This window comes from Rhea pennata, chromosome 4, assembly GCF_028389875.1.
Source record: "Rhea pennata isolate bPtePen1 chromosome 4, bPtePen1.pri, whole genome shotgun sequence".
Taxonomy (NCBI): domain Eukaryota; kingdom Metazoa; phylum Chordata; class Aves; order Rheiformes; family Rheidae; genus Rhea; species Rhea pennata.
The window spans coordinates 14,438,660-14,460,470 of record NC_084666.1 but is presented as its reverse complement, the minus strand read 5'-3'; the positions used below and the strand labels follow the sequence as shown (position 1 = coordinate 14,460,470).

General features: G+C 36.9%; 1 protein-coding gene across 3 annotated transcripts; it reads left to right on the top strand.

Annotated features, from left to right (window-relative positions):
* Positions 1-32: 32 nt before the first annotated feature.
* On the top strand, positions 33-20,254 carry ZBTB49 (zinc finger and BTB domain containing 49). 3 transcript variants are annotated; one of them, XM_062574565.1, is made up of 8 exons: positions 33-542; positions 1,499-1,672; positions 3,799-4,904; positions 11,127-11,173; positions 14,492-14,565; positions 15,362-15,444; positions 15,547-15,708; positions 18,940-20,254. In XM_062574565.1, exons 2-8 carry the CDS (start codon positions 1,521-1,523, stop codon positions 19,617-19,619), a joined length of 2,304 nt encoding a protein of 767 aa, XP_062430549.1. In that variant the 5' UTR covers positions 33-542; positions 1,499-1,520; the 3' UTR covers positions 19,620-20,254. The 3 variants fall into 3 exon arrangements, with proteins under 3 accessions (XP_062430549.1, XP_062430550.1, XP_062430551.1); XM_062574566.1 differs by having other exon boundaries at positions 476-487; XM_062574567.1 differs by lacking the exon at positions 33-542 and having other exon boundaries at positions 1,619-1,672; positions 3,812-4,904; positions 18,940-20,253.
* Positions 20,255-21,811: the final 1,557 nt, after the last annotated feature.

Genomic DNA, 21,811 nt, shown 5'->3' with positions numbered 1-21,811 from the left:
AGCGGAAGCGGCCGCCCGGGCGGACGGCGGGGCTGGTGCCGGCGCCGGGCGGGGATGGAGCAGGGAGGCGGCCGGAGCCGGTAAGCGCCGGGCCGGCTCCGCTCCGCTCCTTCCCCCCGCCGTGGGGGCCGCGCTCGGCCCCCAGCGCCCTGGCCGCCGCTCGGAGCCCGGTACCGGCTTTGCGCGGTCGCGGCGCCGTCCCGCGGCGCCGGCTGCTCTCGGCGCAGGGCCCTTTCCCCCGCTCACCGCCCGGTGCCCAGGCAGAGCCGTCCTCGGCTCCCCTGCGGGTGCGGCACGTCTGAGTCCCGGCTCTACCCGGGCAAGAGCGCGGGCAGCTGGAGGTGGCAGTTAAAGCATGACTAGCGGCTCGGCCGGCGTTACCCTTGCCGGGCAGTAGCTCGAGGAGCGTGCCCCTTTCCGTGGGGGAGCAAGGCACCTGCTTGCTGAGAGAAGGAAAGCCTGAAGTCACAGGTTGTTAAAAGTGCTTGTAAGAGCCTTTGTAATGAGACACTTGCACAAATAAAGGAGTTTCCAGCAAACAGGTTTGAGTTACTTATTTTAAATCTGGTGAGGTACAACAGGAAAAAAGCACAGTGTAATAGTGTGTCTTATCAGAACTGGAAAAAACGAATTGTGCTTGTGCAGACCAAACTGAAATCGGGAGCCTGTAGTGTTTGACAGAATTGAGAATGGGATAGCCACTTTCTTCCCATGTTTAGTAATTTTCTTGCTTCATTGATTAGCTAAAAATAATGAAACTGCTGATTGTTCAAATAGTTTGCGCCTTCCTTTCCTGTTTAGGAGTATGGAGAGGATGAGACTCGTTTTCTACTTTCTTTGAAACATGGAAGTGTAGAATGTGTTTTGTGGGAATAAGGTGTTAGTTGTTTCCTTTTTAACCTGTTCAAAAAGTGGCTTTTAAAATAAATACTGTGTGTTATTAAATAAAAAATTATCTTACTAATTTTTCTAATGATTAAGATCCATGTGGGAGATGTGCAAAGCTACAATAGCAATGAGTTTGATATAAATAATGATACTACGGAGTTTTTCCATTTCTGTTTGGATGAAGAAACTAAAGTTTTTCTCTGCAAATGTTTCTGTACTGTTGATCTTGTAGGTCTGGTATGTTTTTGTCTGAGAACCTAGATCTTGTTACTGTTGTCTAAATTGCTTTTTTGTGGTTACAGATTTCAGCTTATTGGCAGCACCATTAATTTTTTTTTTTTTTTTTTTTTGCAGCAGCTCACTGTAATACGTAGTTTTTAATTAAAAACTATTTCCTATATTGCTATGCTTCCTGCTTTGTTTCTAATGGTGAGCAGTACTGTGATTCATCTTTAAAATAGATAAATGTCATTACAACTCATATTGCAGCTCTAAACTGAAGTCTGTTTCCTTTGGGAGCAAAAGGAAATTGTAAAAATGTTCTTTATATTCTATATTTATTTTGCAATTCAATATTAGAAATTCATCTGAACATTTTATTTTGTTGTAGGTAATTTACATGATTATCTAGCATGGACACTGTTGCTAGCCATAGTTGTCATCTTCTCCAGCAGCTACATGAACAGCGTATTCAGGGTCTTCTCTGTGACTGCATGTTGGTGGTAAAAGGTGTCTGCTTTAAAGCACACAAAAATGTATTAGCTGCTTTCAGTCAATATTTCAGGTATGTAGTGGAAAAGTTTTCTACTAATGAACTGAATGCTATCAGCTGAGTTTATCTCTAAGAAGGTTGTTTTTTCTGCTGTTTACAGACTATGATAACTATTAGAGTTTAAAGGAAAAAATAAATTGCTTGGCCAGAAATAAATCTGTATATTGTGTTTTGCCTAATTAAAAACTGAGATCATCGTAGTTTGTTTTCTGGGCATATATCGTTAACTGCTAAACTGTTAGGCTTTAGATTGTCTTTTTCATTACTTGTTTACTGTGCCTTGTATAATGGATTCTGGCATGGACTTGCAGCCAGTATTTCAATACAAAAAGATAAAAGTTTATAAGGAGCATACTACAGTGTGAACAGAGCCACATGAGGGGTATAATGGGTGAAACAGTTTACATTATCCACTTCTGTTTGATAGTGTCCGAAAGTAAAATTTGAGTATGGATATAAATACTGAATCTCTTATTTAGATTAATTCTCACAGAGATTGTGTTCCTGTTTTAAAGTATATACAGCTGGCCCATGTAGAAATGTCACTGATTTCTTTCCCTATGCTATAGCCCCACAGTCTACACCCAAATGTTTTGGGAAGTTGGGTTACCTAACTTAGTGTTTACTTTACTTAGGAGTAAACTGGTAGATATTTAAGCTTTTTAGATCTTGCTTCTTGAGCATAAAGCTTGACTGCCAATTCTAATGGAAGAAAAAGATTTTTGTGTTACTAACATGAGGAAAAAAAGAAACAGGTTGATTTTATTTTTTTTTCTCTTATAATGTTGTAATCGTGATGATGAAGTGGATTTATGCTTAAAGACTTTGAGCTGAATTTTCAAAATAGTAGAGAATTAGGCACTCAACTAGTATTAAAATTCTGTGGAACATAGGTGACTAATTCATTTAGACTCCCAACCCAAGTATGCTTGCTAAAGTTCTAGTTTTAATATAGCTAGTGTGGGCTGGATTTATGGAAGAATTTGAATATGTGCACTCGCTTCAGAGTGGCATGTAAGGATGAGGGTAGGACAGATTAAGTACAGGAGTACCTCTGAAACCCTTTATTTTTAAAGCTTAAGCCTAGACTCCTATTTGGTTAAGATTCAGAGCTCGTTGAAATTGTGTTCAGTATTAAAGAGAACCTACTTGGGAAATTAGGAAATAATTATAATTAGGAAAAAATTAGGAGTAACCTGACCCATTTATGTGTCCTTTTTGTGGGAGTACTAAGTTAGAGTCTGGGGATTTTTAGGAAAGAGTTTCTGACTGAGGCAGGGTACCAAGCCACTCAGTGTAGGACTGGTTATGAATAAGAAGTACACCTCTGATGCTAGGAATACTTTATGTCAATTGATAAGTTTTCTGAATTCAGATACTATAACAACTCAATTCTGTAAAAATTGGTTGGACTACTCTTTTAGGCTTATTTATTTACCTGTATTCTTCAGTATTCTTTTACTGGTTATTATTCAGTACCAGTAGAATAATACTTTTTTGAATATGTCAGAAAAAAGTGAAAAAGAGTATGGAAATATTTTCAACATTATCATCCTCTTGCCTACTTACAGAGGCAGAGCGAATGGACAGTCTTAAGGTTTATTGGTAATGCTTGATGGAAAAGCTCGCTTGCCAAAGGAAAACACTTTAATTTTGCTGACTTTGAGGTCTATCTTTCTCCTTTTTACTAGAAAATTTCTTATGTTCTCATTTGTTTGCCATGATGGAGGTGGAAACACCATTCTGAGTCAATCAACTTTTGCAAATGGTCTGTAAATATATCATTGCATCCAATACCTAAAGAACATCAGATGGGAACCTGCAAGTCTAGGGTATGATTTCACAACAGTAAAAACCAGACAGAGTTTTAGAAAATATTTTTGCTTTGAGCCAGTTTAATAGTATAGGACCTTTAGTGTAAAGCAAATATTTGAGCAGTTTGGGATTCTGTTGCAACAGCAATTTAGAGAACACCATATAGTATGTTGTAGTTCATACTGGGCAGTCTTATATGGTTATACATATATATATATATATGTGTGTGTGTGTGTAAATATATAGAAAAATAAAAAAAAGTCTATGTGAATTATTAGTGTATGTGCTTGACTATTATAAAGAACTCTGTCTTATTTCATCAGGACCCTTTTTCAGAATTCTTCAGGCCAGAAGAATGATGTCTTTCACTTGGACATTAAAAATGTAGGTGGGATAGGCCAAATCTTGGACTTCATGTATACTTCTCACCTGGATCTTAGCCAGGATAATGTACAAGCTATGCTAGATATTGCGCAGTGTCTCCAAGTGCAAAATGTGCTGAACATTTGCCACACCTTTCTAAAATCTTCTACGGCTGTTGAACAGCCTGCCAGCATGCCTTGTAATAGCGTATTCTCTCTGCAAAGTACTTTGACTACAGATTCCCGCTGTGCCAATGACAGTTATGGAACAAACCTGTTGCATGAATGCTCATCTGACACACAAGCTAATAAAACCTTGATTGACCACCAGTCTCATGGATCACAGTCTGTTAATCTTCATGCACCCTCAGGTGATGCACAGAAACCGCCACATGACTCCTTAGATGGCAGCTGCACAGAGCTTCCTTTTAAACAGCCAAATTACTATTATAAACTACGCAACTTTTATAGTAAACAGTTCTACAAGCAAAATGCTTGCTCTAATCATGAGAGATTAACAGAACAATCCTTTTCTTACAACACGTCTACAGAAGTAAATACAGCAGAGAATAATTCTTGTACAGTCAATAACTCTGAATGTATTCTGGAAACCTCTGATCATTTACCATCAAATTTTCTGGTTCAGTCCTTGAATGAAGCTAGTCCAGACCAAGGTTCAGAAAGCACGCTTTTACAGCCCACCAAGCAGATGCGGCTGAAAAAAGCAATACACCTCAAAAAGTTAAATTTTCTAAGATCTCAGAAGTCTGCAGAGCAGTCACCTGAGCCTAAAATAGATGACAGTAGAATAACAGGAGCAATTGAATCTGTAAATGAAAGTACCACGGGGATGACAAATGTCAGAGTTCCTGAAGAAAAAGAAACTGAAGATCTAGGTAATTCTGAGAATTTTGAACGAACTGTTGAAATGGAAAGATCTCAGGGCCCTTTGGAGCAAGAAGGGCAATCACAGACTCTTCAGTCGCAGAGACAATATGCTTGTGAGTTATGTGGGAAGGCTTTCAAACATCCAAGCAACTTGGAGCTCCATAAACGGTCTCATACAGGTACAGTTATTTATCTGCAGACCAAGTATTTGAATTAAAGAGGATATCTTGGGGTGTCTCTTGATTCAGAGCTGCTGATTACACATCAGTTTGCCAGAATGTTTGAAGAATTTCTTTATGAATAACTATATAGGAAAAAAGACTGTAAGATTGAGTTCAGTGTAGCTTACAGCTTTAGTGGTATTGAAGATTTTCCTTTTTTTTTCAGGATTATTTTTCAAGGAATGGTGTATAATATTTCAATGAAAATTTAGTATTTTTGCCTTGCATTTAGAAGAGGTAGTGCTAGCCAGCTTATCTAGGACTCCAAGACATACAACAATGAAAAAAGTAAATGACCAGAAAAAGACACTACAAATCTTAGAGGTGAATATATCACCAGAGAGGTCTGAGCTCATTGTAGGATAGAATTGGTTAGAGATGGCTCATGGTCTCTTTTTGAACAGTAGAAATTTACTATATAATTAATTTACACTTTTTTTTTTCCTACTGCGAACAGCTTGCTTTTATTTTTTTTCCTAAAAAGTAGTACTCTTGCAGACAAGTAGGCTGTACAGAGAATGAGAGTTTTGAAATTAGTTTGTTTTAACTTACAGGCAACTGTGTTTTTAAACCTAGCATAAATTTGTTTTTAAAACCAGCAAATATTATTAAATACTTCATATTCTAGTAAAAAAAAAAAAAGTCTAACTGAGTTAACTAATTTATTCAATCAGTTTAACTAGCATGTTTTATTATAGTTCTACATCTTTAGGCTTTTAGTAAAGACATTTTAAAAGATGTCTTAGCTATTCAAGTAACATAATTTATTCCGAGTCCTTGAGATGGCAAAATTCATGAATAATTGGTTGAATATTTTGCCTTTTTCTTTCCCTTTTTGTGTGAATGTACAAATGCATATCTTTTGATAGTTTTAAACAAACATCACTTTGCATATAAGCATACATGTGTGAATATTTTGAAAGTAAATATGAATCCCTCTTAGCAGACACTAATTAATTTTCTTAATTGATCCTTAGTATTAAGAATTTATTTTTCTATATTACTAGTGGGGAAAAAAATCCTGAAAATACGAACATTTTGCATTGGTTTCCAGAAGTCTTCACTTGGTATTTTTGAGTGCTTCTGTATGTTTGCATTACTAATATATATATATTTTGTTTTCAGTTTTCTCTTCTGTGGAAGAGAGGTGTATATGTTTGCATTTTTTGTGTATATATATCTTTCCTCCACCCCTTCCTCCGTGTAGTATTTTTTTTTGTCCGTTATCTGATTTTAACCATCATCAACAGGTGTATTTTAATTTCTTAAAATTTTCAGGAAAATATATGGTCAGATAGAGAGAGCATCTAGAGGAGCCCCAACTGAGGAAGAGACTGAAGTCAGTAAAACATGAGTTTGAGCTAGAGAACCTGCGTGAGAGGGGGACCTTATCAGTACCCCAGCTATGAGTAACTCGTTATAATTTGCACTTATTTGGATATGATTATCATTGTAAGGAATCTGTTTTTCATGAGTTCTGGTGCACATGAAACTACTTGCTTTTTTACAGATATGTTGTTTGGGTGATAGACTTAATTATTGCATGTTTCTGAGTCTGTTAAATTACTTAAAATAATTGTAGAAGAGGTAAACCAAAATTTGAACCTCATGTAATATATTATAACTTAACAAGATTGAGAGGAGAAGATTGGGTAATAAACTTTATAGAGAAAACAGACTATGTCCCCGATGGAAGGGTTTTACAGTTTTTATTTATTTAGATGCAACATGACCAGCAAACACTTGCGTAGGAAATGGAAAAACAGGAAAAGGGTTGCAATAACTTTGCATGGTTATTTAGATTTGTTATGATTCATTTCTCTATTCTTATTTGAGGTGTGTATTTACACATGATGTAAATTCAAGCTCTAGTAGGTGTTTTGTGTTCTTCAGCACTGCCTGATATCACAGAATCATAGAATCAGTAAGGTTGGAAGGGACCTCTGGAGATCATCTAGTCCAACCTCCACCTGATTAAGCAGGGTCACCTAGAGCATGTTAGACAGGTTACGCCCAGGCGGGCCTTGAAGATCTCCAGAAAAGTAGACTTCACAACCTCTCTGGGCAACCTGTTCCAGTGCTCCGTCACTCTCGCAGGGAAGAAATTCCCCCTCACGGTCAGGCGGAACTTCCTGTGGTTCAACTTCTGCCCATCGCCTCTTGTCCTGTCACATGGGGCAACTGAAAAGAATTTGTCCCTGCCCCCCTGACATCCTCCCTTCAGATGCTTATACACATTGATAAGATCCTCCCTCATTCTTCTCTTCTCCAGAAGAGAAGATATGAACACATAGTTAGCTTATTTATATATAGTGTAACAAAACTGATCCTAGAGCTGTTTTTTTTTTGTTTTGTTTTTTTTTGTTTTGTTTTGTTTTTTTTTGTTATTGCTATCCTTCTCCCTATTCATTTGAGTTTAGATTAGATCCAGGAATTCCATGCCTCTTTTGAAAAGTTATGTTCTTCCAGCAGTTTTTAAAACATTCCAGTCTTGAATGCCACATGTGCTAAACTGACAAAGTTTAAGAACATGGGTTTAACAAATCAGGAGCACATCAAAGAAAGATGGGAGAACTGAGGTGAGAATATGATTGGATACTTGTTTGCTTGCCTGTTATTTTTTGATCTTGTTTGTTTGTTTTTAAGTATCTTTTTAAGGATTACTAAATAATTTACATGTTAACATAGATTGATTAAGTTGCCTGTGTGAAGCACAGACGTTCAGAATGGGTTAGCTGCTTTAATTAAGTTTCTAGTGAGTATTTAAAAGAATCTCTGAATAGAAGTTATTTGTTGGATTGTAAGATTGATTTCAGGCTTGACTGAAGGTTAGAATTTGCTTTCATTAGCTCAAGTACCATGGCAGAATCTGTATGAAAAAAGGGAAGCAAAAATGTTGCTCTTCCCCAGTAAAATCTAGTTAGTGTGCTCCACAATAATATATAGTTATTCTTAAAAATATATATATTTTTTCAGTGAACATTTAGTAAATAAGTGGAAAGAACACTGCTGATAGGATGGAAAAAGCCAGGAATTAAGGTACACTGTGATGTAATATACCAGAGGTCCTCAAGCTTTTCTTTGTGAGCTTTGCTTGAGCAAGTTTTAAATATTCCATGCCTCACTGGGTCCTTCTCCTAATCTCCCCAGGAACACTAGTAGTACCTTCAGGCCTTTCTCTACTGAAACTAGAGCACCCCAGATTAAATACATTAGCTTTGACCCCATTACTGTGCAGCTTAATCTTCTCTCTCCATCTCTTTTTGCAGACTGTGGTGAACAAGAGGGGTGCAGCAGAAGTTAGAAGACATAAGGCAGAGCAGGGGTTCAGAAGTAAAGTTCACTGGATGTTTGTTTAAGCATGCTTTTCAATGGAAATCAGTTACTTTTTTTTCCCCAAAAAATTCTCAATTGCCATTGATTTACCAGTAATGTTTGAGAAGTTTTGTGAGACTGTTGGTCTTAGACAGGGTTTTGTTTAGGAGTTTAACATCAGTGTTAGAGTCATAGAATAATCTAAGTTGGAAGTGATTTCTGGAGGTTAGCTTGTCCAATCCTCTGCTCAAAGCAGGTCCAGTTAGATCATGTCACATATCACCTTGTCCAGACAAGTTCTGAATATCTCCAGTGACAGTGTCCACAACCTCTCCAGGCAACCTGTTCATGTGTTTGACCATACTCATGATGAAAATTTTTTCCCTGTATCTACTCAAAATTTTCAGTGTTCCAATTTGTCTGTTGCCTCTTGTTCTATCACTGTGCATCTTCAAGAAGAATGTGGTTTCATCAGTTTTCTCGTTAGACAGTTTTAGACAGCCATAAGATTTCCAGTAAGCCTTCTCATGGGTCAAAAACCCCAAGTTTTCTCAGCCTCTCTTCATGTGTGTTCTGGACCACAAACCATTCTGGTGGTCCTCCACTGGTCTCACTCTAGTATGTCAGTCTCTGTCCTGTGCTGAGGAGGCCAGAGAAGAGTACTTCAGATGTCCTCTCACTAATGATGAACAGAGGAGAAGAATCATCTCCTTGGCCTACTGGCTGCGCTCTTACTAATACGGCTCAGGAAGCAGTTAACCTCACTGTACTTGAGGGAAACTAGAACACTTGAGTAATTGGATATTTCTGCCAGAAATCATTCCTGGAACAGGATACTTGGTGTGCCAGGTGGTTTGGAATTTTATGTAGATGCAGAATTGTTGTAATTTGATGTTTCTTTTACAAACAAAACTTAATTTTATCTTTATCAAGGGAAAAGCAATCCAAATGTCTGAAATAAAGACAATGTACGTCAGTGCTGTTATAATGAGACGGCATGTAGCCTGTGATAATAGTTTCAAGAAATTAGAGCATCCAGTTCCCTCCCACTCTTACCCTCCAGTTATGTCAGGGTGGATTTTGTTCAAATGATAGTCTTTGTCAGCAGTAACATTTTGGTGGAGATCATTTTTGCAGAAATTGCCAATAATGATTTTCATCTTCCATTCCAAATTACCCCAACACTTCTATGGTTGTCAAAAGCCTTCCCAGTTGCCAAAAGACTTGGTTCCCTGTTTGTTCCATTTATGGTTGTGCTGTCAGTGCCAGAATTTAGTGTTTTGTGCCTTCAAAGCCATAATGAAGTCAAGCCTGTGTATTCCTTACAGTTGAATTATTGTTTTCTTAATTTTTATTTTTAATCAAATGAAAGCTTTCTTGAAACTACCGTAGGATTTCCATTCTTTAATGAGCTGAAAAAGCAGATTTAGGCTCAAGCTGCTAGAATAGCTGAGGGATTGCTATCGGTCTGTGAAGCCGAATAACTGCCAATGTTTACTCTGAGGTTCAAAATCTAAGAGAATTGGTCCAAGAAATTAGAAAGAGATTAGAAATTAGAGAAAAATCTAAGAATCCTTGATCCTGAAATGTGTTTAAACAACGTTGTCTGTATTTGGCAGTAGGAATGGAAAATGGAACTTAAACACTTGGATATTGTAAATGGTGCTCTTAATGGAGAAGGAGTACTGAGTTAGGGATAATACTTGCTGGAAAATAAAGGTAGAAGTGGTCAAGAGAGATTCTATAAGATCAGGAAAATGCTTTTAAAAAATGGGTAAATAAAACTCTTTTTAGACAGGTTTTAAATGATCACCAACCTAAAACACAGTCTAAGATTTCTTTTCCTCCTGGAAATAACTGCATTTAAATCACAGTGCCTTACACTAGTTCTTTAGCTTCTCTGTGCCTTTGGGCCAGATTAAGTTTTTGTGTGCTTTTAAAGTATAGACAGACTCATGACAATATCTGTAGAAATCTGATTGTCAATGAATTCAGTAGTAATTGGGCATTTTTGGAATATTCTAGCAGGTGCATGGAGATTATATCAACAGTGTAAAAATCAGGAAATGAAGAACAATATACTGAAGAAATGATCTTTATGAAATACTCTGGAGGGAAACTGGCAGAGAATTGAAATACTGTGCAGCCAAATTCTAGACTGAGAGTAAAGTAATTTTCAAAAACTAAAGTCCGTTGCCACTAGCTGTTTTGTAAAGCTTTTTAAAGAAGCAAATGTATTTGGAGATTCAAGAATAGTAGCTTTATATAAATTCAGAGTTCTTGGAGGAAAATACTTGGGTTAATTGTCAACTACTGTTTTATAGGATAACGGAGAATTTTAAAGCAAACTTGTATTTGCTGGAAGTGAATAGTTACATGCTAATCAGAGATGTATGGTACATGATGAGCAGAGAAACAGAATCCTTTCAAATTAGCTTGACTGCATTCCAGATTGCTTTTAAGAGAGGGCCTTTGTGTATACAAGTGGAAAAACTGATGCATTTTCCATAGTTTTTGTTGTTACTGCAGTATAGCCCTGTCATCTACTCTATTCTTCCTGGAGATACGCTTCTTGCTTTTGGAAAAAAATATTTTGAAAATTACGGCGCACTCCTATTCATATTGGAACTTTTCTACTGACTTTTTTGAAACATAAGTTCTGTTTCTAAGCAACTGTGCCCTAAAAGTTTAAAGCTAAATGTAGAACTTCCCTCTTAAATTTTTCCTTAAATACATGGGTAAGTGTCATTTTGAGGCTATCTTTACTTTTACATTGTATGTTTTAAAAGGAAGCATACCAAATTGAAACATTTGTATTCTGTTGCAGCTATTAGAAGTTCTATGTTCTGTTTCTTCTCCTTTTAGGTGAGAAACCTTTTGAATGTAACATTTGTGGGAAACACTTCTCACAGGTGGGAATATTTTATTTTATGGTACTTACAGTTGAAAATGAAATGCATCTATATATTCTAAAAATAAACTTAGATTGTTTCACGTCTATAGGTTAGATGATTTTGCTCAGAGACCTGGGTTTACAGAAAAAATATTTAAATGTATCACTTGAAAATATCAAATTTAATGTTTTAGATTTCTTTGACATGTTTTGTACCTTTGATTCTGTCCACCATCAGATGTCTGTTATATATTTTTATCTTCCAGTGAATGTTTAACTATATAGAGCCACAACTGTATTTGAAATATGGAGAGCATGCCTTCTCAGACTGCTTTTGCCTTATGCTTAGGGATATGTTGTAAATAAATGTCTGAAACAAGTACAGGTTAGAATTTTATATAATTTGGTGCATTCATAATACAGTTTATCTTCCTAAATGGCAAAAATGAAGTGTATTTTTTGAAAGTCAGCTAAAAATATTGCATCTATATAATTGGGCTCCATTTCCATCTGTAGAAGAAATTTTCAGTGGAGTCTATTGTAAGCTGTATTTCAAAAAAAAAAAGAAAAAGAAAAAAAGAAAAAAAAAAAGAAAAAGAAAAAAAAAAAAGAAAAAGAAAGAAAAATTGAAATTCCCTTTTCATATGCAGGCCTTAACTAAGCCTTAGCTGTCTTAATTTATCTTTCAATGCTTACTTAGTGTGCAAGGCTCAACAGCTCATTGATGGTTCTACAGATTTGGTGCCTAATTATCTCACTTATGTTTCCAAAATTTCTACTTCTGTTTCAATTTTCTTGATTGGAGTATTTGCGCCTAAGTATGGCAAGACAGCAGGCAGGTGCATATATTAATACAAAGTTTTTTTAAATAATTATAGCTTTGGTCTTTTTTTTATTGGCCTTGGCTTACGGAATAGGTTCATGGGGTCTTTATCCAAACACACATAAGCTTGTGCTTACCTTTTCCCCAGTTTTGCAGTTCACCAGTGGGACTTCTTTGACCCATGGATCTGCTCCACTCTGTCACTATGTGTGACTATATCACTACATGCAGTGAGCAATACTGTTGCATCGTGCTTTTGAAGCCGTTTTGAACAAAGCTGGGTCTGCTTCTTAGCCATTTCATATAGCACTTTCATTCATTTTGATGACTGAATTTCTAGCTATTAAAAGGAGAGAAGTGGATATTTTACATGACTGAATTGTATTAAAAGTACTTTTGACAATTGGAATGGTATGTTGAAGACTTGATTATTCCTGTGAGGGAGAAGGAATAAAAAAGCTTCGTGTAGAGCATGATAAATTCCTAATAAAGCATGCATTGCCTCTGTTCAGGAAAGAAAGATAGAAAGAAGAAATTCATGCCTTTCAAACATCCTTAAACAGCTTCCCTACCCTCAGTTGTCTAAATGTATAGGTAGATAAATAGTAATGGAGGATACGAACACTTCCAAAATATGAGCCATAATGTTCAGATTGCATATTACAATTTTACTCTGATCATAAAAGGGAACTTGCATACATCTGAGATGCTTTCTTTTTTTTGCTAGGCAGATAAAATAGGGCAGCACCTACTAGAAAGTACTTGCTACTTAAAAGATCATTTCTGATCATGTTCCATGTTTATCTTCTCAGCCTACAAACACAGAAATAATAACACTTGTCTTAAGCTTTTATGTCCTGTGTTTTTGAGACAAGTAAGAGTACAAGTTGCTGATATATGTACACACACACACACACACACACACAAACACATATATATTTTGTCTCTGGACAGTTAATAACAAGCTCGTGCCCTCATGAGGGGAAGTTGTGTATATTTACAGTAAGGAAGTGGATCTGCTTTCTACTCTGTGTAAAATGCTTTTATTCTAGACTCAAAATGCCTGGGTAGGAGCTACTTCAGAACAACTGTTGCACTTCAGATTTACATCCTGTCTTAATCCAAAATAACTTTCAAATGCAGATGATATGGTTTGTTTTCTGGAATGAGTGGAGGTAAAGGTTTTGGTTTGTGCATATCTCTCTCAGATGGATCTCTGTCTTTGCAAAGTGAAAATTACTCCATGGAGAAGTTAGTTTAGTCCATCTCCTCCTCAAAAATAGGACAGTAGGTTCTATGAATTGCTTTGAGCCCTACCTATCCTGATGCCCCTTGCTGAGCAGATTTCAGCGTTACAAAGTCTGGCCTGAGAAAGCAATGATTCAGGCTTATTTCTGCCTGAAAAAGTAATCTGGATTGGTTACAGAAAGTCCTTCCAGGGTGCAAATGGTGATTTGTTTAATATTGTCCTCTGTGTGCATGTGTCTGCAACGCTTTAGTTTTGGTATCTCATAAGCTGTGATTACAATGAGTGATCATGAAATGTAATTTGTATGTAAGGGAGTTGGAAGAAGTGACTGACAGCTGACATTTTTATTACCTTACTGTGATTAGAAAGGTCACAATCATCTCTGCATCTCCAGTTTTCTTTCCTCATAGAAAGGATTTAACATTGTTTGAGCTGTACTTAGACTAGGAAGCTACCCAAAAAAGAGCACCAAAAAGTTCAAAATGTTCATTTTTCGGGAACATTTGAAGCTCTTCAGTCCAGATTAACTATATATTGTGCTTTGAGAACTGGAGTCTAACTGGATTAGTTACTCAGAAGACCTACCGGCTTAAAGAAAATGATGGCATTAGCAAGATGTATTCGTATAATTGTCATTACCTGCTTCCCTGCTAGAGTAGCATGATCTTTACCTGACTGGGAGAGGAGATGCGTAACGAAAAGTAGCTGCCAGTAATTTCATTTGTTTGCTTCTGTACTTCCTGTGCCACTTTCTTTGGATGTGAGTGAATAGTCATGGCTTTGAAACACTTAGTTTTGAGTTTCACGTGGATGGAAAAAATGTTTATTTTTTATTTTTTGTTTTTAACCCCTGATAGGTGAATTCAGACATCCTGATATAACATTTTTATTTGTAGGACAGGGAAAAGGAGACTAAGATGAATGAAATTACTAGTAAGCTTTCTTTTTGAATGCAATCTAGATAGCGTCCATTTTTTTCAGTTTTAATTGCATCTATTTTCAAATGTAGGTCTGTCTTTTTCCTCATTGTGTGTCTGTCTTAGTCTTTTTTTCTGTTTTTATTGTCAATGTATAATTGCATAATTGTGAATCTACATAGTACTCTTTCTTACTAGTTATAAATGCTTCAGTATCTGTATGCTTTGTAGTCTTCACTGCTTTAAAACTAGGAATAAAAAGCCAGTCAGGTAGCTCCCATTGTTCTTTTTTTCTGTATACCGCAACAGGCTAGTTGTATTTAAATGTTTAAATTATTGTTCCCTCAGGCAGGTAATCTCCAGACACACTTACGTCGACATTCTGGTGAAAAGCCATACATTTGTGAAATCTGTGGGAAAAGGTAAGTATAACCATTGATCGTGGTAAAATTAACCTAATAAAATCTAAACGTGATGTTCATATTTTCTTTCATCTTTATGATAAACTAAAGGCTCGGAGTTAAAGCTGCTGATGGTTTTTTTGGTTAAAAGTTGATAGGGTTACATGTGTAATGATGATTTTGAAATACATAAAACTGTGCAAGAGTATTGTTGCAAGTCTCAATAAGAGAAACGTCAGCATATTCATATAGTCTGTGGTCTTACTTAATTTTTTGTATATTGATGTCTATAGTTAAAGACATACTATTGTGTATATGTGGGCATACACAAACAACAAATCACAATGAATTATGCATTTCTATGCCTTTTCTTAATGGCTTTTATTCCATTATTTGTCATGTAATTTAATTTTTTGTTAAATTTAATGAAAATTGTGCAGTAGGGAAAACTTGACAGATTTAAGCAAAATGATAAATATTGGTGCCTTCTGCTAACAAGTGACAAAATAATTAATTTTGGAATGGCATTAATATTTAAACTCAGTGAAACGCAATATAGTAGTAACATTAATGGTGAACAATTTAATCGATTTAAATGGACATTGACAGCTTCAGAATATTTTTTCTTAAATGTATCCATTTGGGTGTCTCTATTTTAGATTTAAATCTTTGCTGAGATCATCAGGTGTTTGATGTAGTTGATATATATAGGTAGTTATAGTTCATATATCCATATAGTATATATCCATGTGATACTCAGTTTAGGAAAATAAAGGACTTATAAAGACAGTAATTTGGTTCCCATATTCTATTACAGATTTGCTGCTTCTGGTGATGTTCAGCGTCATATTATTATTCATTCTGGAGAAAAACCTCATCTGTGTGATATCTGTGGCAGAGGTATGTAAAAGCCAACGTTTCGGCCTCAAAGTTTTTGGTTTTGTTTTTTTTCCTTTGGTGTAAGGAGTCACATTAATCTCAATGTTTGACATATTTTTCTAGGATTTAGTAACTTCAGTAATTTAAAGGAGCACAAAAAGACCCATACAGCAGATAAAGTATTCACCTGTGATGAGTGCGGAAAGTCATTTAACATGCAACGAAAATTAGTGAAGCACAGAATTAGGCATACAGGAGAGAGACCATACAGCTGTTCAGCATGTGGTAAGATTTGCTTTGCATATTTTTGATGTTTATGTTTGGTTTTTAAATGCTATATAAGCTATACTATACCAGCAAATAACAAATAATCACAGTGATTTTAAATTGGAATACCTTGTTGTCTTCTGTCTTGCATGCCTCACAGTTTATCGTTTGGTTTACTGAACTGTTTTAATACTGCAAGTAAATCAAAAATACACAAAAGAAATCGGAGGAGTCAACACTGCAGATATAAATGTATACATGCAATCTTGATGCATGCAATTTTGCTGTGGAAATACTGATTTATATTGCTGCTTCAAAATATCATTTATTTTCAATATTGCCATTTCTGGTGGAAAATTAAATTTAGAATCATAGAATCAGTAAAGTTGGAAGGGACCTCTGGAGATCATCTAGTCCAACCCCCATGCTCAGCAGAGTCACCTAGAGCATATTAGACAGCGTGCATCCAGGCGGGCCTTGAAGATCTCCAGAGAAGGAGACTCCACAGCCTCTCTGGGCAACCTGGTCCAGTGCTCCGTCACTCTCACAGGGAAGAAGTTCCCCCTCACGGTCAGGCGGAGCTTCCTATGCTTCAATTTCTGCCCATTGCCTCTTGTCCTGTCACACGGGACAACTGAAAAGAGTTTGTCCCCGTCCCATTTACACCCTCCCTTTAGGTACTTATACACATTGATAGATCCCCCCTCAGTCTTCTCTTCCCCAGGCTGAAGAGGCCCAGCTCTCGCAGCCGTTCCTCATGGGGCAGATGCTCCAGCCCTCAGATCATCTTCGTAGCCCTACGCTGGACTCTCTCCAGCAGCTGCACGTCTCTCTTCGACTGGGGGGCCCAGAACTGGACACAGTACTCGAGGCCTCACCAGGGCTGAGTAGAGGCGCAGGAACACCTCCCTCGACCTGCTGGCAACACTTTTCCTAATGCACCCCAGGATACCATTGACCTTCTTGGCCACAAGGGCACATTTCTGGCTCATGGCCAACTTGTCATCCACCAGCACTCCCAGGTCCTTCTCTGCAGAGCTGCTCTCCAGAAGGTCAGCCCCCAGCTTGTACTGGTGCCTAGGGTTATTTTTCCCTAGGTGCAGGACCCTGCACTTGCCCTTGTTGAACCTCAGGAGGTTCCTCTCTGCCCAACTCTCCAGCCTGTCCAGGTCTCTCTGAATGGCAGCACAGCCCTCGGGTGTATCAGCCACTCCTCCCAGCTTGGTATGATCAGCAAACTTGCTGAGGAGGCACTCCATCCCCTCATCGAGGTCGTTGATGAAGTTGAAGAGGATGGGACCCAATACTGAGCCCTGGGGGACGCCACTAGCCACAGGCCTCCAACTAGACTCCACGCCACTGATGACGACCCTCTGAGCTCTGCCTTTCAGCCAGTTCTCAATCCACCTCACTGTCCACTCGTCTAACCCACACTTCCTGAGCTTTTCTAGGAGGCTGTTCTGGGAGACAGTGTCAAAAGCCTTGAAGTCAAGGTATACAACATTCACTGCTCTCCCCTCATCTACCCAGCCTTCTAGGATGGAATGACTGGCTATCAAATTATCAGATTGGTTAAGCAGGATTTCCCTTGGTGAATCCATGCTGGCTACTCCTTATCACCTTTTTATCTTCCGTATGTCTGGAGATGACATCCAGAATTTTAGTATATTTAGTGTATATTTAGTATATATTTATATATTATTATATTTAAATTTAGTATATCTTCGCTATCAACAGAAAACATCTTTTATTTTCGTCCTTTCTTACTTGCTTGTTTTTTTTTTTTTTGAATTAAATATTGTTTGACTGTAACTGCATTCAACAAAACAGTTGATAGTAACCTTTTGTTCCTTTGCTTCAACTTCTGGAATAAAATCAAAACTTCATACCAAAGAATACTGGTTTTCAAAATCTGCTGGACCGATCATAGTTAGTTTGTCTCAAAATTGCTCTTTGATCAATGATTCATCCTTAGAGAACATAGACCATAGTTCCCAGAAATTGCATTGTCTGTCTTTATCTCTGATGTTACTTAGCATCCTGCATAGTACTTACTTTTCTATTCTTAAGTGCTATTTCAGTATAAGTTCATTCACATTCTGAAAAATCAGCTTTGGAAGAAGATAATTATTGTGTGACAATGTCAAACTGCAGTATGTCTTTTTTAAAATGTCTTGAAACAACAAAACAAAAAAGATGCTTTTGTGAAACAAAAACTTTAATTATCAAGAGATCTTACTTTGGAGAGAGGAAATACAGAAGCCCAGGCTATAAAAGAATAAACACAAAGTTGCTTTGCAGCCATTAAAATAGGCTTATTTTCTTCTTGTCTTATAATGGTCTTTTGATTACTTTTCCAATTAGCCAGGTCATCTTGTATTGAAAGACCAAAAATCTTGTAAGGAGAGACCAAAAGAACTAGTTCACATTATGCAAAAACTCCCCATGTATTGTTTTGGAAATTTGTAATTTTTCTTTTCCCGTTAAATGGCTTTTCCTAAGAAAAGGCATTCCTTGGTGATAGCATGAACAGAATAATGCCAATAATTAATCTGCCCAGTAACTGGTAGATCAAAATAAAATAGACCTTAGACTTGGTCCAGAGTTCTGCTGCACTCCTATACTTTGTCTTGGTTCAACTTCAGTCACTTTTTTCATTGCAATGTGGTATTAAATTGAGATTATTTGAGCACGTGACTCTGAGAATAGACAAATAGTTTAATATTTTATTATATTTTAATATTTACAGCAATGACAAATTACAATGTTTACACTAGTTGTCTGGCTAGAATCTGTCAAAGTAGACTGCTGCATTATGTTAGCTCACAGTTAACCAGGAAGCTATCACTGTCCATCAGCTGCTTGAGAATAGTTCTTTGGTAATGAACAAATCATTGGTTTTGATGATGCAGTTCTCATTGGAAGAATCTATTTGGAAACTTAACACAAGACTGACAAAAGACTGACACAAACTGAAAGTATTCACAATTTTCAAATACTAATGGATATTCCTGTCTCTGGAGACAAAAACGGAAGTGTTGAGAAACACAAGACATCAAATCAGGACAAGAATAAGAAACAATAATTGAATTGTAAAAATAGAAGGAACTTGCCTGAACCTGTTTTAGATAAATGAAATACCACAATTAGAACAAACTATTGCTTATCACTTGATATTTTCTCAAATTAAAACCTACTTGTGCACTTGTAATAAGAACAAAATCTAAATATATCATTTCTATCTTGTAGGGAAATGTTTTGCAGGCTCTGGGGACCTGCGTAGACATGTGAGGACTCATACAGGAGAAAAGCCCTATACTTGTGAAACTTGTAACAAATGCTTCACTCGTTCTGCTGTTCTACGGCGGCACAAGAAAATGCATTGCAAAGCCACTGATGAAGGTCCAAACACACTAGATGAATTTACTCAAGGAATTGAAACTTCTGATCTTGACAAATCTCAGAGTTCTGACTCGTTTGCTCAAGAAATGTCTGTTGCTTTGTTACCAGTGTCAGTTAAATTTCCCATTCGTTCAAGTGGAAATTCAACTGAATTTGATAATTCTGCAGATTCTTACTGTAAGTTACGATCAATGATGCAACACCATGACTCAGCAAACCAACAGAAACTGAATATGGATTCTGCAAAACTCCCAAAAGCTCGTCTGAGTGAGACACAGCACACTCCTCCACCGTCTTACACTTACACAGATGTAGATGTGTCTTCAGCAGAAGAACCTCTACAATCTGATAGTATTTCCATGATTCGTTCCTCTATGGTTAGCTTGGACAGTCATTGTAATGATCCACTAGGCAGTCGGACATCATCTGCTGCATACAAGAGTAATGAAGGACCATTCTTCTCCAGCATGACCCTCTGGGGCTTAGCTATGAAGACTTTGCAGAATGAAAGTGAATTGGAACAGTGAGGACCCAAGTTACTAAATGAAAACTTCTTTGAGGCATTTCATGTGAAAGAGAAGACTGCACTATGATCATCTGCGTTAGTTTTTAAGCAAGCTTGTTTGCATACTGGTAGAAATCAAGGTACATATGTCAAGAACCACCAGGAAAGGCTACCTTTTACACTGCTTCGTAGCAAGGTTCAAATCCAGTTTGGGGGACCTTTGTTCTTCTGTGACTGCACTGTGTAGCTGGTGTGTTGCCAGGATTTGTTATCTTCCATTCAACTATGTATTTTTGATCTGCTAATTCAAGAAAGAATGGCACAATGTCTAATTTCATGGTATGGATGAAATTCAAGTATGGGTCATCAGAGTTGTGTGAGGATTTAGATATTAAAAGAGGAAAATAATGAACAAATCACTAGTGAAGCTGAATTTGAATAGTGGCTTTCTTACCTATACGACCATTGGTTTACGTGACTTGAGTATTGTGATATTAAATGTTAAATACTGGACAATATTTGTTATAGTGCAAAGTTACTGTATATCTAGAAACTTTATTTTTTTACAATAAAAGCCCCTTTTTAGTATTTTGTAAACTATTTTGCACAGAAGGTTATTTGTACAATGAAGATCAAAATCAAGAAATGCTAACTTAATTTGAATAAAGGGAAGTTGTTTTACATTGTCTTCATGGCTTCATGTGTTTCATCTTTTTATGAAAGCTTTTCAATAACAGAATTCCATCTGTTTCAGATATTTCTGTACTGCTAAAGGCTGTATCATCACAAGAAGAGATACATTATAAAATAAATGCTATCAATACACCAGTAGATGGTCTTGCATATCAGAGTATTAGTATAAAGCAATGGCTAATTAATGATATGAGTAGACTGTTTCTGGAAAGACACTTTGCTACAGGCCTTTTCCTGCTTTGGTTCTTGGAATGGTAGTATTCATTTCAATATGTATTTGTTTCTGCCTTTCAGGCCGGTTACTACACCGGCCTAACTTTTTAACAAACAATCAAAAAGTTTTAGCAATGTATTCCCAAGCTTTATGCTAAAATATTCTGTAAACAGTGTAGTTTCTGAAATGAAAATTTCCCTGTACTAACCATCTTTTCTCTGAAGTTCATCCCTAGGCTGCAAAGTCTGAGTTTGAAGTACATACTTCACATTTGCTATAAGGAGTCCTTGTTCACCACTAGGAAGACAGCTGTGAGTACTGATATCTGTAGTAGTATCTGATAATACTGCAAGACTGGAATTGAACTTGCATGGAAAATAGTCCAATATTTATTTCTGTCTACAAAATCAAATAACCCCCACCCAAACAGCTGATTGTATGAAAACGTTGATTGCAAAAAGCAGCAGTTTGTAGGCTAAGTAGATTTCAGTGCTTTGTAACAGCAAACAAGATCTAGTGTCATTGAAATGATAGGACTGTGATTCCTGTGCTTAAAAAATGGGGATGTGTGTACAACTAATAGCTAATACTTTCTAGTAATTAGTACATAATGTCACATTTTCCTGGTATTAGAAGAGACAGTTGTCTCCTAGTAAAGCACAAAGCTTCAAAGCTATTAGAAATGGCTAATTCATGGTAGAAAAATAATTAGTTTTGTTAGCACAGGAGCTAGCAACCATGCTTTCAAACTGTAATGAATAGGATAATATCGCTGGCCAGAGTTTGCACTGCTTAGAACAATCTTCATTTTGGGTTACGAAAGGCTTTTTTCACTACCTTAACAGATCATTAACAAACTGTTATTAAAAAACACTCAGAAGCATTGGAGAGAAAATAAGGAATTTTGCTCACCTTTCTCTTCTGGGTGTGCATACAGACTAAGATACTCTCAAATACATACCTTTTTCCAGATAGTGCAGCTGAAACAAAAAAACTTTTGTGATATGTGATTTTAAAAATGGCAGCTTGGTTAGATCACAGTCCCACTTAGGATTAAGCAGTGGTCTATTTTGAATATTTTGAACATTTAACACTTCTCATTCATTTTCTTTTACATTATTTGCTAGTCAACACTCCAGGTCTTCTCTGGAAATACGTAGTTCAACAGTCCTTGTATTACGAATCTGTCTCAGACCATGTGCGTGCTTGCTCTCGCTTGCTCTCTCTCACACAGGATTCCCTTACTGCATGGATTTTATTGCTTGGAAAGGACAAATCTGGAATCCCCTCAACCTTTTAGTTGGCTC